The following is a 16,802-nucleotide window of genomic DNA, read 5'->3' on the forward strand; positions in this document are numbered from 1 at the left end:
CGGGTGCCGGCGGCGGTCAAACCCCGTCGCCGCGGCCCGCGCCCCCGGCGGGGCGGGCCCGGGGCTCGCGGGGGCGGTGCGCGCGCGCGCGCGAGAAACAGGCCGAGGCGCGCGCTCCGGGACGGCGTTTATTGGCTGCTTGGAAACCCGCGTCCGTAACAACTGTACAGAGGCCCGCCTTCCCCGCGAGCGCCCTCCCACCACCCGGCGGCCCGGGAAGCGGCGGCCCGGAGGGGGATCCGGGCTGCTCGGGATTCACAGTAACAGGAACGAAAACGGAAATAAATTAAGTGGTACGGGGGAGGGAGTCCGGGGAGTCGTGCTCCCCAAGTCAGTGCATGAAAGGGGGGGCTGCCGGGCCCGGCTCCCGCTCGTCCGCCGCGCGGTCGGGGATGGCTCTGCTGCCGCGGGCGCGGGAGGCAGGACTCGAGCTCCAGGGCCCCCTGCCTGTCCGGGCCCCGCGCGCGCGTGCCGGGGCGATCGTCGTCGGTCGTCACTCGGAGTCCCGGGCCCAGGGCCCCGCTGTGCTTGTCATCGCCAGGCGGCCCCTCATTCCACCCGCACCAGCAGGGCATAGAGGAGCGTGGCCCCCTTCTCCTTGGTCACCCACTCGAGTTCGGCTGGGCTGAAGTGAGGGTCCGGAGGTTCTCTGAGGGCGGCCGAGGGGGGCCCGGGGGTGTAGGAGCCGGGGCGCACGCACACCTGGAACGCCACCTGGGCCTGGTGCGTCCGCTGGGATTTGGGGTCCCGGAATCTGTCAAGGGGAGAAGAAATCCGGCCGTGAGGCCTCTGGTCCCTCTCCTCCCCTTGCTAACTGCACGGCCACACAGGCCCTGCGGGGGCACCCCCACCTTGCAGGGGCCTTGCCCTCCCCCCACTCCCCTCCCTACCGCCTTCCCCAACGACTGCTCAGCCGGCTCCCCGCTTCTGAGTGCAGGCCGCTGCCCACCCTGCTCCCCGTGCCCGCTCCACCCGCACTTCTGACCCACTGCACCCCCCTTTTTGTCACCTTTAAAAATAGAAAATGCTTCTTATATAACAATGTTCTAGAGCGAGAGAAGACCCAAGTGGCACAGGTGAGAGAAGGGAAGGCAAAACATGGAGACCCCGGGCGTGTCCCCCGGGTACTCACTGCACTTTGGATGCCAGGGTCTCGGCCCCAGCGTACTGCAGGGACGGGGAGAGCAGCACCGGAGGGGGCTGCTCCTCCCGGGGAGGGGCGCAGTTCTCGCCGGGCTCCTCAAACCCCACCCCGGGCTCGCCCTTCAGCGGCCGGCAGCTCAGGATAGAGGCAGCGCCTAGGACAAGAGCTGCGTCAGGGCCGCCCTCCAGGGGCCGGGCCCACCAGCCTTGCCCTGCCCTGCCCCTGCCGCCCCGGTACCTGCTCCCAGCTCCCCTCGGTCCAGCACCCTCCGCACGGCTGCCACGTGGCTCCCGTGATATGCCATGTGCCACTTCTTGGTTAGCGTCCCAGCTTCCAGACGGGGATTCACCCTAGGATGTAGACAGGGCAGACCGGACAAAGGTCGCTGGCTCCCCAACACTGTCCCCTCTACAGGAAGTTCTGCCACGTCTTCCATGCACCCCCTGGGGAACCTCCTTCCTCTAGGGGGAAAAGAACAGTAAGGGAGCCGCGTGACCCCGCCCTGCGCACACCTGAGGTTGAACCTGCACCAGCCGAAGGGCAGGGCATACTCCCGAGGGGGCTCTCCCCGGCGCCTGTGGGCCTCGTCCCCTCGAAGCTTCCGGCAAGACTCACAGTAGCACAGGCTTCGCTTGGGCGGAGGCATAAAGTAATCCTCTGCGGGAAAGCGAGGGGCAGGCTGGGTGCCGAGGTGCCCAACACTGCCCCGGGGAACGAGGCGGGTCCCGGGGGACCGGGGACTCACCGGGAAGCAACAGCAGTTCTTGGAAGCGGGAGCACAGGGCGTGATACTCGCAGCTCTTGAGAGGGCTGGCGGCAGGCAGCGGCCCCCAGCACACGCTCTCCTTCATACCTGCGCGGGCAGGAGGGGGCACAGGTCACAGGAGCCGGGGCGGCACGGCACGGTGGGTGGGGCGGGGCTCTGCGGGCTGGCTCACCATCTACCATGTCCGCCTTCTCCATGTCCCCTTGGGTTCCCGCACTCTTGCCACTGGCAGCCCCTGGTTCAGGACTCACGATGGTCACCTGCAGGGGAGGGGGGCGGAAATCAGCCTGGGCGTGCCCCAGCCCCCGGGGCCTGCCCGTGCCCTCACCGGTCGCCCCCTCCACCCTTCCTCCATTACAGCCGACCTGCTCGCACTGGCCGTAGAGGTCCACCACCGCGTGGCAGGGCTGGGGCACGTCCGGTACGGCCACCCCCTGGTCCAGCCCATTGACGTGGAGGTGCAGCCCCCCAGAGCTGTCCAGCCGCAGTCCCAGGACGGTGCCTTCGGGACACGTGTCCAGGTTTGGCCCAAACTTCTCACAGATCTAGGAGGAAAGACCTACTGTCTTCCCAGAGATCAGACGCCCACAGGCAACAGCCAGGCTCGCCCTTCACTCTGCTTCCGGTTGCCAGGCCCCAGGCTTGGCCTCCACGCCGGCCTGCTGCCCGGGCTCCACCCCCCTCCTCAAACATCTGGAGTCCACCTCCCCGCCAACCCCCGCACTCCCCTCCCCCCCACAACATGCTCAGTGGCAGGAACCCAGGACAACGTGACAGCCTGAGCGTCCAGACAAGGCCCCCCACACTCTCGCTCACCCACCATGGGGTCTACCCCACTATGGGGCCCCTTTACGCCTGCAGTCCTACTGCCGGAGCCGGGGACCCTTTTGGCCAGACCCTCCCGACTCAAAGCCCCAGCCCTCCCTCTTCTCTCTGCCCCGTACTCACCTTGAGACCATTGTGGAAGATGCCACGGCCCCGCAGCAGCCAGGCTGCCCGCTTGAGGGCACAGGCAGAAGCGGGGAAGTTGAGCCTCTCGGGCGGGCAGGTGATGACGCCCAGGACCAGGGAGGACGTCCACTGCCGGTTCAGGAAGTCTATCCGCACCTGGGGAAAAGGGCAACTACTCCCCAGTCACGGCCTGCTGGGAAGAGGCCGCCCCCCAGCAGAACCAGGCTCCTCACCCCTGCCGGGTGGGAGCGACAGGACCTCCCACGGCGTGGCCGGGGATGCTGCCCTTCCCTCGCCCGGAGGGACCGCAAACTACAAACCGCTTGTTTCCTTCCCCACGTGAGCCTCGGCGCTGTCGGGACAGTAAGGGTCCCCGTGCCCCGGCTTCCTAACTAAATCTCTCCGTTTGTGGCAAACAGCAGAAAGGCCTCCTCCTCGGCAAAGCCGTCCACGCGCCCACGCGTAGGGCCGGCGTCTCTCTTGGCCTCCCCCAGCCCCTGCCCGCTGCCGCCGCCCCCACCGGTCGGCAAGTAAGGCTTCCTGATAAGCGACCTACGAACCCCACCGCGGACACGAGCCCAAGCCCGGGAAGCTCATCCGAGGGGCTTGCCTTCCACCTCGTCCTCAGCTGGAAAGGGGTTCCTCCAGGAGGGCTGGCCCTGGGTCACCCCGAGCCAGAGGAGCGGCGAAGGTGAGGCCCACCTGGACCAGCAGCTGGGGCACCAGGGGCTGGTTGATGACAACGATGCCCTGGTTGTAGCTGGCCACCCGCGTGGCGGTGCGGTTCCCGTTGGACAAGAGGATGTTCTTCCCGTGGTTCTCCAGGAACTCGAGGGCTGTGGGCATAATGGCCACTTGATTCTGGCCCTGGTGTGGAGGAGAGACCGAGCTGCTGGGTTGCCAGTACGAGCCACCCCCCGCGGGCGTTTACACGGGGCTCGCGCACAGGCGACTGGCCACCCGGGGTTGGGTCAGAGAGCCCCGGGACAGCCTGGTGTCCCGCGGACCACCGACCCCAGCCGCCCGTTCACGGGCCCCGCCTGCCCCGCGTGGCCTCTTACCCTCGGGCTGTGCTCCTCCCCGTCATCATCTTCCTCACCCTCGCTGCCGGTGTCCGAGCTGGGAGAGGGAGGCTGGGTGCCTTCCGACTCCTCCAGCCTCGTGGAGCTGACCACGGACACGCTCCGTACGGGCCCGTAGAGGTCCAGCACGGCCCACACGTTCTGTGGGCACACACGACACGGGAGTCAGGGGTCCGCGGAAGGCCTCAAGCCCGCTCCCCAAGCCCAAGGTTCCCTGGGTCTACCTTGGCGACGCCGGTGGCCGCAGGCCCCATGTCCTCTCCGTCTACCAGGATGTGCATCGTGTCGTCCGCCCCCCGGCGGATGCCCACGCGGCTGCCCACCTGGCGCCAAGGTGAGACGGGCTCGAATGCCTGGCCTCCCTCCCCCCCGCCGCCCCCGCTCCACCTCCACCCCGACCCCGGAGCCGGCTGCCTCACCCCCAGCCTCTCCAGGTTCCGGCCGTAGTTCATCCTCTGGAGCTGGCCGTCGCGCCTCACTTCGCAGCTGGACACCATCCAGGTGGTCTTTGTCCGGAGCTCCGGCAGGGAGGGCGGCAGCGCCGGGCCCCCGCCCGTGCCGGGCCCCATGTCCCCGGGCACCAGCGTGGTCAGTCCCAGGCGCAGGGAGCCCGCCCACTTCTCGTCCAGCTCGTCCACTTTGACCTGAGAGAGACAGAAGGCGGCGGCCGGCGCTAGCCAGGGACAGGGGGACAGCGGGGGGGCGGGGGGGAGCCCGCCTCGCTGCGAGGGGCCCGCCGCCCACCTCGAACACCTCCTCCGTCTTGAGCTCCTTGGTGCTGAAGACCAGGCCGTGAGCGTAGCCGGCCGCGCGTACCGCCCTCGTGCCGTCCTCCTCCAGAGTGACGTTCTTGCCACACGTGCTGTGAAAGCGGTGAGCCACTCCAGCCACTGTGGGGAACAGGCGCAGCGGGAGGGGACAGTGGGACAGCAGGCTTCAGAAAGGACACGGAGCGGCGCTCTCGGGGGAAGCGGGAAGTTGCCGGAAAGGCCCCGTTTGCCATCAGTCCTCTGTTTGCCATCGGAGAGCCTCCGGCGCCTCTTTCCCCACGAGAGACCCGTTCCCAAAGCGGGCGTGCCCGGCTCCTGGCCTCCTGGTGGCCGAGAAGAGCCTCGGTCGTTCCAGCCAGTCGTGACCTCCTCCCCTCTTCTTGGCCGCCGCCTACCCTGGGCTCATCCCTCCCTTCAGGGGCGAGCCTGTCCTGACCCAGCTCCCTGAGCTGGAAGCGGCCCCCTCAGGCCCACGGTGAGGAAGCAGAGCCCGCCCCGCCGGCCGCACCTGGGGAGTGCAGGGGGAAGGACTTCTCAGTGGCCGTGTTGCTGGTCGCCAGGCTGTTGTCCATGGGGCCGGTGGCGTTGGTGATGGAGACTTGGACGCACTGGCCGTAGAGATCCACGACCGCATACACTTCTGGGTGGGAAAGGAAGGGGTCAGAAGTCCGAGAGCCCGCGGGGCACCGGCACGAGGCGGGCAGGCCGAAAGCCACAGCGCAGTCACCTTTACCCGGAGGCAAGCCTGAGCAGGCGGCGCCTTGGTCCTGGCCGTTGATAAAGTAGTGCAGGTCGCCCTTGGCCGTTCGCATCATGCCGATGCGCGCGCCTGTGCCCAGCGCATCGAGGTCGCACCCGTAGTTGTTGCGCATCGTGTTTCCATCTTGCATGATGGCCGTGCCACTGGAGGGGCGACAGAAGGGGCCGGTGAGTCTCCCGGCTCTTTCCCACACAGGCCCCTGCTCGGTGTCTGCTCATCAGAACCTTCCAGCGATGGGGCGCCTGGGTGGCTCAGTCGGTTGAGCGTCCGACTTCGGCTCAGGTCACGATCTCGTAGCTCGTGAGTTCGAGCCCCGCGTCAGGCTCTGGGCTGATGGCTCAGAGCCTGGAGCCTGCTTCCGGTTCTGTGTCTCCCTCTCTCTCTGCCCCTCCCCCGTTCATGCTCTGTCTCTGTCTCAAAAATAAACAAACATTAGGGGCGCCTGAGTGGCGCAGTCGGTTAAGCGTCCGACTCCAGCCAGGTCACGATCTCGCGGTCCGTGAGTTCGAGCCCCGCGTCGGGCTCTGGGCTGATGGCTCAGAGCCTGGAGCCTGTTTCCGATTCTGTGTCTCCCTCTCTCTCTGCCCCTCCCCCGTTCATGCCCTGTCTCTCTCTGTCCCCGAAATAAATAAACGTTGAAAAAAAAATTAAAAAAAAAATAAATAAACATTAAAAAAAAAATTTTTTTTAAAAAGAACCTTCTAGCACCTTGGATTGGGATCTCGATCTGGGGTCTGGGACCCAATCCCGTTTCCTATGCCTCCGGGACAGCGGGAGCTTCCCTGAGAGGAGAGGGGGCTGAGCCGCTGCAGGGTGCGGGGCGATGTGGGAAGGCTGCCCAGAAGCCCTCCGGTCTGTCACTGTCCAGGGCCACCGCGGGCCCCAAACCTCGCCTCCCTCATCCTAGCCGGCCGCATGGCCCGCAAAGCAGGCAATCTGACCTCAGCATCCACGTGTCATAGTCGATATCCGTCATGGTGTTGGGGAATTCAAGGTCCTCTGGCCGAATAGCGGTCACTCCTAGGAGGCAGGGGTAGGTCAGAGCCAAGCGCCCAGCAGTGGGCAGCCAGCAGCCACCGCCCCCGCCCCCGGTGCGCGCACACACACGGGTGCCCTCACCGGCCTCGATGGAGCCTGACCAGCGGTCCACCATCTTCTGAATGACGATTTCAAATAGCTCCCCATCCCGCAGGGCCCTGCCAGGGACAGCGGCAATCAGACAGGCCCTGCTCGGTGGCCGAGGCTGGGCAGCGGGAAGCTGGGGGCACGAAGGCCCAGGCACTGACCGATTGGAGATGACGATGGCGTCGTTGAACTCGCTGCGGCAGTTATGGCGGAGCGCGGTGCGGCCCCCGTTGGTGATCACTGCGTTACTGCCGTGTAGCTGGTGGAAACGCAGGTCGGAGCCCCCGGCCCCCGATGACGGGGAGCTCGGGGACACCTGGTTGTTCCCTTCGGGGAGTGGCTCGGGGACTGGGGGCACCTCTGCATGAGTGGTCATCACCCATTAGGCTCACAGGGGTCTCGGAGGCCCCCCAAGGCCACCCCGACCCCCTGCCCCTGCCCAGTCCGGCCCTCACCCACGTCGTCCACAATGGTGGCCTGGGCCGCCTGGCCGTAGAGGTCCACGACTGCGTAGACACCCGGGGGCACGTTCCAGGCCGCGGGGCCCTGAGTCATCCCGTTGACAAAGAAGTGCAGGGTCCCGTCCTCCCGCCGCACCACGCCCACCGTGTCCCCTGCCTTGGAAGAAGGGGGGCTGGAGTGAGGAGTCAGGCAGAGCTCCCGCCTGGGCTGGTCCTACGGCAGCCCCGCCTTGCCCGCCTCCCGCCGCCGGGCCCCGGCCGGACGCACGCTCTCCCACCTTGAGGCGGTCCAGGTTGTGCCCGTACTCGTCCAGGATGGTCGTCCCGTTGTGCATCACCCCGTTCCCGGTCATCATCCAGGTCCCTAGGGGGACGAGGGGGGACAGAGGACGTGAGCGGGGCCCAGGGCTCCTGTCGTGCAGCGGTGCCCGCGTCCACCCCCCAAAGCCGCTGGCCCGGCCTGCCTTTTCTGACGGTCGGCTCTCTTCCCAGAGCTGAACAAGAAAACCCTGCACGTCCCAAGCCAGCCATAAGCCCCGTCCACGTGACAGGCAGGCCTCAGCCACCGGATGAGTCGTCACAAGGGTGACAAGCGAAAAAAGGGCCGGAGCACAAGCATCCGGGCTCCAGGGGGTGGTTTCCTCCCGCAGACCCTGTCCCGGCCCCGCCCCGCCGGGGGGCTCACCCGAGCGCAGGTTGGTCATGGTGGAGGGCAACTGGAGGTAGGCAGGGTTGTGGGTGGTGACACCGATCTCGATGGAGCCAGCCCACTTGTCTACCATCTTGTCGATGCGCACCTGGAACACCTCTCCGTCCCGCAGGGCTCTGCTGCTCAGCACTACGCCGTGATTGAAGTCATCGGTGGCACTGAGGGCACAGCACGTGGGGCCTCAGGCACGAGCGCGCGCTCTGAGCACGCCGCACCCCGGCCCGGTCGGTGCCTGCCTGACTCCTGCTGCCCCCAATCCACCTGCTGACCTTCGCTCTCCCGGAGGCTCCCCCCTTCTCTGTCACGACGGCCCCGCTCAGAATCCCGCCGCCCCCCGCATCCGCGCCCCTCCCGCAAGCCCGTTAGAGCCCCTTCTGCGGGCTTCTCCCCACCCCCTGGGCCATACTGGGGCCTCAAGGCAGTGCGTCCCTCGTGGGTGATAGCCGCCTTCTGCCCGCAGTTCGGGTGGAAGAGCAGGCGCTCGGGCTCGGCCTGAGCGGCGGGGGCGGCGCGGCGGAGGGCGCCCTCGGGAGACAGGGCCCGCAGGATGGCGTTGTTCCGGCGCAGACGGTCGCTGTGGTTGTTATTATGGACGATGGTCACCTTCACCGCCATCCCGTACAAGTCCACCACTCCATACACCACCGGGGGCGTCAGCGGGGTGGCCACGCCTGTGGGGGTGGAAGGCAAAGGAAGGGGTCAGACACGGGGACACCAGCCTCAAAGAGAGACAGGAGTGTGAGGACCAGACCCCCTGCACCGAGCGCCCTGGCCGCGCAGCCCCTACCCTGATCGATGCCGTTAATGAAGAAATGCAGGGCAGAATTGGACTTCCTCGTGAGACCGATGTGGTCGCCCTCCTGGTCAAAGCAGAAAAGACGAAAGTCTGGAATCTATCCCCGGTCGGGCTCCAGACTTGTCCCGGGGACCCTGGAACAACGCGGTCCTAAAGCCTGCCCGCCAGCCCAGGCCGCAGGGGAACTGCTCCGAAGGTGCCGGAGTCACAGAGCCGCCCCGAACGCTCACTCCGAGGCCAGCGCTGCATTAAGCCATCTCATAAACATCACCCCATCTACCTCCCAAAGGAGTCTAGAAAATACTAACAGGCTCGTTTTAAACGTTAGAAGGGAAGAAAAAAAAACCCACCAAACTACCAAAGAGAACGAGTTTGTTGCCTCTGGTCACCACCACAAATGGCCAAGCGATTAAGAAAAAGTAAAACTCTGACTTGGAAACCTGAGTGCCTAACTACTAGGCAGCCCTGCCTTCTCAGAAGGAACCTCTAGGCAAAAGCTAACAGGCCTTGGGGCGCCTGAGTGGCTCAGTCGGCGGAGCGTCCGACTTCGGCTCAGGTCATGATCTCACGGTTCGTGAGTTCGAGCCCCACATCGGGCTCTGTGCTGACAGCTCGGAGCCTGGAGCCTGCCTCGGGTTCTGTGTCTCCCTCTCTCTGCCCCTTAGCCACTCACACTCTGCCTCTCTCTAACGTTTAAAGTAAATAAGCGTTAAAAAAAAAAAAAAGACTTTAAAAAGCGCTAACAGGCCTTGCTCTGGGTCACAGGGGAGACCGTGGTGCACAGGCAGGGGCACAGGGAAACGGGGCTGCCCCACAGAGGGGCCCAGGCTCCACGCCCACCCTCACCTGTAGCTCATCCAGACTGAACTCACAGTACTCCCGGCGGGTGCCCTTGCCGTTGGTCAGGATCCCACAGCCACTCATCATGATGGTGCCTGGGGGGGAAGCGGACACCCCGCTCGGGACACGGGCTTCCTCCGCCTTAGGAAGGTGCCCCCCGCCCTGCCCGGGGCTGGTACCTGACTGCAGGTTGGTCATGGTGGCCGGGTACTCCAGGCTGTTGGGGTTGTGGGTGGTGACGCCGATCTCAATGGAGCCAGACCACTTATCCACGAGCTTGTCGATGCGGATCTTGGGAGGGGCGACGACAGAAGGGAGAGACGGGGAACGTGAGCACAGAACAGGGCCCCTCGGTCCCCGGCTCTTCCTCGGGCCCCACCCTTCTAACGTCAAGGGTCAAGCCCGGTCTCGAGCCCCCGGAGAGTGACGTGCCAACCAGAGCCCGGGATCTCGCACACCTCAAACATCTCGTTGTCCCGGAGCGGACGGTTGGTCATGACCACGCCATTGTTGAACTCATCCAGGGGCCGGCGGCGCTCGGCCGTCTTGTTATTGTTGCTGAGTTTGATGAGGGTTCCGCACTTCTCGTGAAAGAGCAGGGCGTCGTTGGAAGTGAGGACAGGCGAGGTGGCAGCGCCGCTGGGCCCCGGTCCTTCCCCGGCCGGGGGGGAGCTCAGGTTCACATTTAGGAGCCCCCCGTTGTAGGCAGACAGGATGGCGTTGCCCACCACCTCCGAGAGCTCCATGCTGGCAAAATCTGCAGCGGCGGGGCGGGGGAGGGAAGCTGGAACGAGGCCGTACCCCCTCTGGCTCGCCACTCGCCCCCTGGCCCTCTCCTGAGGTCCCTCCCCTCGCCTGGGCCACCTCACTTCCCACTGCCCTTCCCAGAGCCTCCCGGAAGCCCTCACCATTATGCGACTCAAGGCTGTTAGGAAACGTCTCCGGCCGGGCCTGCGCTGGGGACACCATGAAGGCTGGGGACCAGGCGGGATGGGAGGGGAATGAGGGTTCGGCCCCTGCTGCAGGGGCCCACAGCCAGGAGACCCCCTCCTCTAGCCCCTGCTTTCCCCTTCAACAGACTCGGGTGGGGGGGAAAGGGGTCGGAGAGGCCCTGCCCACACCCAGCCTCATGTGTCACTACACGTCACCCACTCCTTCAGCCGGTCCCCCTGCCCCGCCCCTCCACCACTGCCCGAGCTGTATTCTCACCTTCGTCCCCCGGGGTCCCCTGTTCAGTCAAGGCAGAATCTTCAGGGGGTGCGGAGGGCTCGAGGGGGGGTGTAGGGATGGGAGCAGGGGGGCTGAAACCTGGCTCAGGGGGTAGCACGGTGATCTGTGTGCACTTGCCGTAAAGGTCCACAACGGCCCAGACACGCGCGGGGAGGCCCGTGGCGGCCACCCCGCAGTCCCGCCCGTTCACCCAGAGCCGCAGCTCCCCGGCAACTGTGCGCTCCACGCCCACACGGTCCCCTTCACCGAGCTGGTCCAGGTCCTGACCATACTCCTCCAGCACAGAACGTCCATCCCTCAGCACTGAGCAGCCCGACACCACCCATGAGCCCCCCTTCAGCCCCGTGGCGCTGCTTGGGAAGTCCAGCACACTGGGGTCCAGTGCCGTCACCCCAATCTCAATGGAGCCACTCCAGGAGTTGACCTGCGATGAGAGTGGTGGACAGGGACTCAGGAAGGGCCCCCACGGGTCTCCCACCACTAGGAAACCACACTTCACAGACCACCGTGTCCCCCCTCTTGCCACGTCCCAGCCAGCTGGCTCTTCTCTCTTGAGACGCGGGACACTAACCCAGAGGTGCGGTCCTACAAGCAACTTCCTGGACTCTGTCTCAGGGACCGTGGGCACCGCTGTCCCCTAGCAACTCTGCTCCCTACTCTGGCGGCTCGGTGTCTCTGACACCATGCCTGTCCCCACCGTCTGGGCTAAATTCCCTGGCTGCAGCCCCCTGCCTCCTCTAAGTGCCCGGTGTCTGTGACTTCCCAACCACCCAGATGCACAGCTCTCCGAGTCCGTTCTCCCTGCTCTTGTACACCGCTCTCCTCCTCCCCTGGCCCGTTTCTCTCCTAGGCCCTGGCTCCACTCAGATTCACTCACTTCCCAAATTCCACCTCTGTGCCCCTGGCCTCGTCACCAAACGACACACAAGAGGCACACCTCCCTCTCCCTGAGTGTCCCTCCCCACCCATCGTTCCGGCCTGAGTTTATCCTCCGATGGTTGTACTTCGCCTGGTTCTCTCTCCTCCTGTCAGGTCCCTGACATCTCTCCGTCCTCCGCCTGCCACAAGCCATTCCAGGAGACCTGTTCCCCAGCCATTCTAGTGGCTGAAGCCCGTGTCCCTTCCCTGCTCCTGGGTCCGGAGGAAATCAAGCTCTCCTTACCCGTTTCCCCTCCAGACTCAATGTTTCTACTTCCCGCTCCCCTCCTGCCCGTCACCGGGTGCCCATAAGGTCCGTCGGTTCCCTCTCGGTGCCCGGCGATGGGGCTGCCCCGGTTGTCCCCCATCCCGCCTCTCGCTCTCCCCCTCCCACCACCCTCCACATCTCGGTTCCGCGGACCCAGCTCCGCACCTTGCGGTCGATGCGGACGGTGAAGACGCGGCCGTCGCGCAAAGGCTCCCGGCTCAACACCAGCCCGTGGTTGAACTCCTGGCCCGGCTGCTGCCGCCGCGCTGTACGCCCACAGGCCGACAGGCTCACCAAGCGCCCGGTGCGCGGGTGCAGCTCCCCGCCGCTGCCCAGACCCCCGCCGGACCCCGGCCCTGGGCCGCTCCCGCCGGGGCCCCCACCCCCACCCGGCCCCGGCCCGGGGCCTCCCCCAGAGCCCCCGCTCCCACCCGACCCCGCCGCCATCGCCGCTGACACCCGGGCCGCGCGACAGCCGCGCTTGGCGGCACCGTGGCAACCGCGGTGCACACACACCCGGAGGGAATAGGGCTCGGGGCTGGGGCCAGGTATGCTTTACGGCACTGCCGGGCAACGAAGCATCCCGGGCTAGGGAACTAATGACCACCGCGGTGGGAACAGAAGGACGACGGGGTCGGGCAGGCTTGCTTTACGGCACGGCCAGGTGACGGAGTGGCTCAGAGTGGGGTGCAGACTCGGGCAGCGAGCTTTTGCGACAGTAGAAGAAACGACCGCCTCAGGCATCTTTACGACGCAGGGGGTGCTGGCCCCCACCTTCAGCTTTGCGACAGCGGCCCCAACGACCCCGCCCCCGCCGAGGCAGGCGACGCCTTGAAGTTTTCGCTTTACGGCAACAGGAGGAGGTGTCTTCCCTTCGCGCTACACCCTTCGACGCCGTAAGAGCGGCGTCTGGAGCATCCAGAGAAGGGAACCGGTAGCTTTATAAATAAAAACCTCTGCCCTCGCACCGAGACCGGATATATTTTGCGACACTGTCGCAGTCCCTCCACTGTGTAGCGCACTTCTCGTGAGAGGCAAAGCGCGTCGACTTGGGGGGGGGGCAGGGAAGGGACTCGTGATATTCCTAAACAAGCCCACTTGAACTCCAATCTAGCCAAACCCTTAAATTTTAAAGCCACGGATGAAGAGTCCAATGAAACCCTGGCAGGCAGATTCAAGCAATGGCACTGACGGTCCTGCCCCCAAAACCCCGAGCTATCAAGCCCCCCAGCCCAGCGGTCCGAGCTCGCGCCGAGGTTGGAGGACTATGACGTCACAATGAAGGCTTCCGCCCCATGACCGGGACCCCTGACTATGATTGGATAATTCGGATGAAGGCGGTGATGGGGAAGAAGGGCGGGAACAAATCCCAGAGACAAAGAAAGAAGGCCTTTGGGTGGGGCAGCCGGAGGGGCCCCTAGCCCGAGGTCCCTATATAAAGTCTCGATGCCGGGGCCGCGGCTCCAGGTAGCTGAGCGGGAGGGGACCCGGGCCTCAGCCCGAGCCCCCGACCTCCACGCCCCTCCGCCCAACGCCACGGTGGGGGCGGGGCCTCGGGGCGGGGCTATGAGAAACAAGTAGGCGGAGCGGGGCGGGGCAGCTAAGAGAGGTCCCCGGATGGGGCCAGGGAGAAGCCCGAGGCTCTGGGGGCTGCCGGCGGCCGCAGTGGGGAATCCCCGGGAGAGGCGACCATGGGTGTGTCCGGAGGAATCACGTTCGAGGCAGACGCCGGGCCGCCCTCCAGCGTAGTCCCGTTTCACGGTTCTGGGCCCTCCCTGCACCCCGGGGGAATCGTAACTCGCAGTCCTGAATCTAGCCGGCCGTCCGGGGGCGTAGCAGTCCTCGGTTCCGGACCCAACCAGCACCCTGGGGAGGTTGCGAACCTCGGCACTGGGTCCGGCCCGTACCCAAGCGGATTACATGGCCCCTTCCCTGAAACTAGAGTATCCGGGACCTACAGGCTCGGGTCCGAGGGGTCTGGGGCGTACAACTCCGGACGCAGTCCGCGCTCCAAGTCAACTTGCTTGCACTCCCACAAACCTTGTGAGGACCGGCCCCGGAGCATCCTAAAAAGCAACGGCTCCGTCTTGATGCAGAAATCCGCCATTGCGGAGAAGTAAAGAGTTCAGCTCGGCTGGCACCCGGCTCGGAGCCCGGAGGGAGGGGTTTCGGACACTGGAGGGGGCGGGGCTAGGAGGAAGGGGCGGGGTCCTGAGAACTAGAAGAGAGAGTCGCTGAGGGCTTGGGGGGGTGGGGGGGTGGAATCTGAGCTTCCAGGCCTCCGGGAGAGCAGGTACAGGGTAAACGCTGGCTACGCCGTGTGTGATTATCGTTAGGCGTGACCCCCGCCCTCACTGCTACGCCTCTGAGACTACGAGCGGTACAAGAAGTTTCTGAATGGAAGAAAGTGGGAGGGCTGTGAGGAGGAGGTCGCTGAAAGTTTTCCTACACCTTTCTGTGTCCTCCTACGCCAGGAACAAGTCTCAGCGGTGGAACGAAATGAATATCCTAGTCACCTACCACCCTGCTGACAAGGACTATGGATTTATGAAGGTGGATGAACCCAGCACTCCCTACCACAGGTGCTGAGCCCTCAGCCCTAACCTTTTAGCCCAGACCCTTCCCTATTCAAAGGCAGTGGGGGAGGCAGAGAGGCCCCAGGGATTGGATACTTTCAGATGCTTGCCCCTCACCACTGCTTACTCCCTCGTCTGCAGGCTGCAGGACAGTGATAAGGACCTGCCTGGGGCATCCTCTCCTTCAGTGACTCCGAAGGTGCTGGCCAAGAGGTGAGAGTCCTGCCAGAGGTCAGTAGGGATGTGGGGCCTCTTTCTCCCTCCACCCCTGAGCTCTGAGGTCTGAGCCAGCTCTGCTTTTTGGCCACCAAAATGGGAGGCACTACAGTTCCCATCTGGACTGACCAAGGCCAAGGTGGGGGAATTAGCCAGCTACATCTACCACCTGCCCCTCCTCGTTCTCTCTGTTTGGTGCCCGCAACCAGTCTCCCTCCTCTTCAGGTTGGCAAAAATGGACAATCTCTATCCCAAGGTCCTCCAGTATGGTGATACCAGAAGTTTGGGAGCTCCAGACCACTTTTCCAAGACACGTGAGATGAGGGGTGGGGATTGAGCGGAAAGGGGAGGCAGAGTGAACCGTCAGCGAGAGCCTGGCCGGAAAGCCAAGCTGTTTACAATGGCCCGCAGACTCCAGTGACTTCATAAACCGCCGAAAGACACATTACGATGAAGGAAAGGTCTTCGAGACTCAGAAAAGTTTTTCCTTCAATGATAATAAGCACAACAACAAAGCAGGCCGTGCCAATACGGGCAGTGGCGGTCGGGGCATGATGCTGGACCCAGAGCCCAGGCCTGTGGAGAGAGGCCGGACAGGAGGACTGGCCAGAGGAGTCAGCGATGAGATTGACCTGGTCACCGGGAACCACATCCGAGAAGCCAAGGGTTAGCTATGGTGGAGCCCCAGGGATTTGTGGGAATTGTAGTCCAGAGTCTTTGCCATACCCTATCTTTCTCAGTGGCCATTGGCCCAGGGCCTTGCTACCTGGGAGGGAGGTAATGGCAGGTGACCCCCAGGGAAGACGGAAGGCGGGTGGGGTGGGGGCCTCATCAGAATAGTCCTCAGGAAGCCCAAGAGAACCATGGGGGATGGAGAGGTCACTGGGATTTTCTAATACGGGAAGAGGCCAGAGAAGTGAGATGAAAACCCAGGGCTGGAACTTCTCCCCTGTGGAGGGGGCCATCACGGACACCTGGGGGTCCTGGATACCCTAGGTGGCCATAAGACCCAGATGGACTCGGATGATTCGGCAGATCCCCCTGCCTTCAGAAATCAGTGCCGAGCTTCAGCCATCATCAGGTCAGGCCAGGAAAGTGGTCTGCGACAAGGAAAGGAGTATTACATCAAAGGAAGATACCTGAGGAGCTCCCCCCACCCCGAGCTCGAGGAGGACACAGAAGATGAGCATGAGGAGCAGGACAGTGAGAGCTGGGCCGGGTCAGCCTGGGGCGGGGGGGTGCTGACAACCCCAGACTGATGGGTGCCCCAGCCTTGACCCTGTGGTGTTTCCAGGCTCTGCAAACTTGAGCTGGGTGATTGAGAATCCCATAAGCACTGAGGTCCGTCTGCTGGGCCACCCAGGAAGCCCCGTTCAGGATCACAAGGCCACCAAGGACCGCCTGAAAGTGACAGTGACAAAATCGGAACCTGGTGAGGGCCCCAGGCCCCAACAGCTGGCTCTTGACAAGCTCCCATCCCCCCACCCCACCTTCTTTGCATACCAGTATACCTTCAACAGATGCTAAGAGCGGCCTCGGGCATCCTGGTGTGCAGGGCCCACGTTGTACAGAGAGGAACGAGGGAGGCTCAGAAGGGGTTGGGACCCCCTCCAGCTTGGCACTAGCTGTTGGTCCCGCGCCTCCCCCTGATTCCCCTTTGCCCCCACCCCCCTCCAGGTACCGCCCTGTCCTCCAAAGACAATGGGTCCAGATCAGAGTCAGGCTGGTGTCAGTCAGTGCCTGGTATCCAAGGGGCTCACCTGGCAAAGGCCAGAAAGCTTGGAGAGGCAGCCTGGCAGCCACCGGAAGTCCCCACAACAAAACCAAAGCAGGCGTGAGCCTGGGCGGGTGGGGGGCAAGGGGGCCGCCTGAACCAGCCCCGGAGAGAGGGCCTGAATGGGTGGGCTCCAGGGAGTTTCAGGGTCACGTGGGCCAGATCTCCTGCCTCCTGCAAGGAAGCCAGTAACCCAGTCATTTCTCCCCAGATGAAACCCTGCGTCTTCAATGGACACAAGAGGGGGAAGCCAATCGATGGAAAATGTAGCCAGCTGGGGATGGGGCGGGTCCCAGCCTCCCCCTGCCCACTGTCCTCAAGGTGGACAATAAAGAAAAGTGTGGGAGTCTGGGTGCTCCGAGTCGTTGGCCCTGCATGGGCCTGCTCAGCCACAGAGGAGAGGGGCGGAGGGAAGG

At 64.5% G+C, this 16,802-nt stretch overlaps 2 protein-coding genes across 10 annotated transcripts; one reads left to right on the forward strand and one right to left on the reverse strand.

The window, feature by feature from the left end:
• Positions 1-114: 114 nt before the first annotated feature.
• Positions 115-13,313, reverse strand: NEURL4 (neuralized E3 ubiquitin protein ligase 4). Of its 8 annotated transcripts, none has more exons than XM_045045061.1 (29): positions 11,986-13,313; positions 10,614-11,058; positions 10,313-10,378; positions 9,863-10,161; positions 9,584-9,695; positions 9,411-9,499; positions 8,556-8,628; positions 8,175-8,439; positions 7,745-7,926; positions 7,338-7,423; positions 7,054-7,216; positions 6,760-6,958; positions 6,593-6,669; positions 6,415-6,493; positions 5,447-5,616; positions 5,222-5,353; positions 4,688-4,833; positions 4,363-4,587; positions 4,168-4,266; positions 3,923-4,084; positions 3,564-3,728; positions 2,859-3,017; positions 2,276-2,455; positions 2,083-2,170; positions 1,890-1,997; positions 1,657-1,801; positions 1,382-1,494; positions 1,133-1,298; positions 115-754 (listed from the first exon to the last, which is right to left on the reverse strand). In XM_045045061.1, exons 1-29 carry the CDS (start codon positions 12,265-12,267, stop codon positions 550-552), a joined length of 4,680 nt encoding a protein of 1,559 aa, XP_044900996.1. In that variant the 5' UTR covers positions 12,268-13,313; the 3' UTR covers positions 115-549. The 8 variants fall into 8 exon arrangements, 7 of the variants coding, with proteins under 7 accessions (XP_044900996.1, XP_011287170.2, XP_044900994.1 ...); XM_011288868.3 differs by having other exon boundaries at positions 5,441-5,616; XM_045045059.1 differs by having other exon boundaries at positions 7,058-7,232.
• Positions 13,314-13,372: 59 nt separating this feature from the next.
• Positions 13,373-16,732, forward strand: LOC102899307. 2 transcript variants are annotated; one of them, XM_006939750.3, is made up of 9 exons: positions 13,373-13,936; positions 14,295-14,402; positions 14,538-14,609; positions 14,838-14,926; positions 15,024-15,278; positions 15,609-15,815; positions 15,907-16,044; positions 16,290-16,446; positions 16,598-16,732. In XM_006939750.3, exons 1-9 carry the CDS (start codon positions 13,512-13,514, stop codon positions 16,599-16,601), a joined length of 1,455 nt encoding a protein of 484 aa, XP_006939812.2. In that variant the 5' UTR covers positions 13,373-13,511; the 3' UTR covers positions 16,602-16,732. The 2 variants fall into 2 exon arrangements, with proteins under 2 accessions (XP_006939812.2, XP_006939813.2); XM_006939751.4 differs by lacking the exon at positions 16,290-16,446.
• Positions 16,733-16,802: the final 70 nt, after the last annotated feature.

This window comes from Felis catus, chromosome E1, assembly GCF_018350175.1.
Source record: "Felis catus isolate Fca126 chromosome E1, F.catus_Fca126_mat1.0, whole genome shotgun sequence".
In the NCBI taxonomy this organism is placed as follows: Eukaryota; Metazoa; Chordata; class Mammalia; order Carnivora; family Felidae; genus Felis; species Felis catus.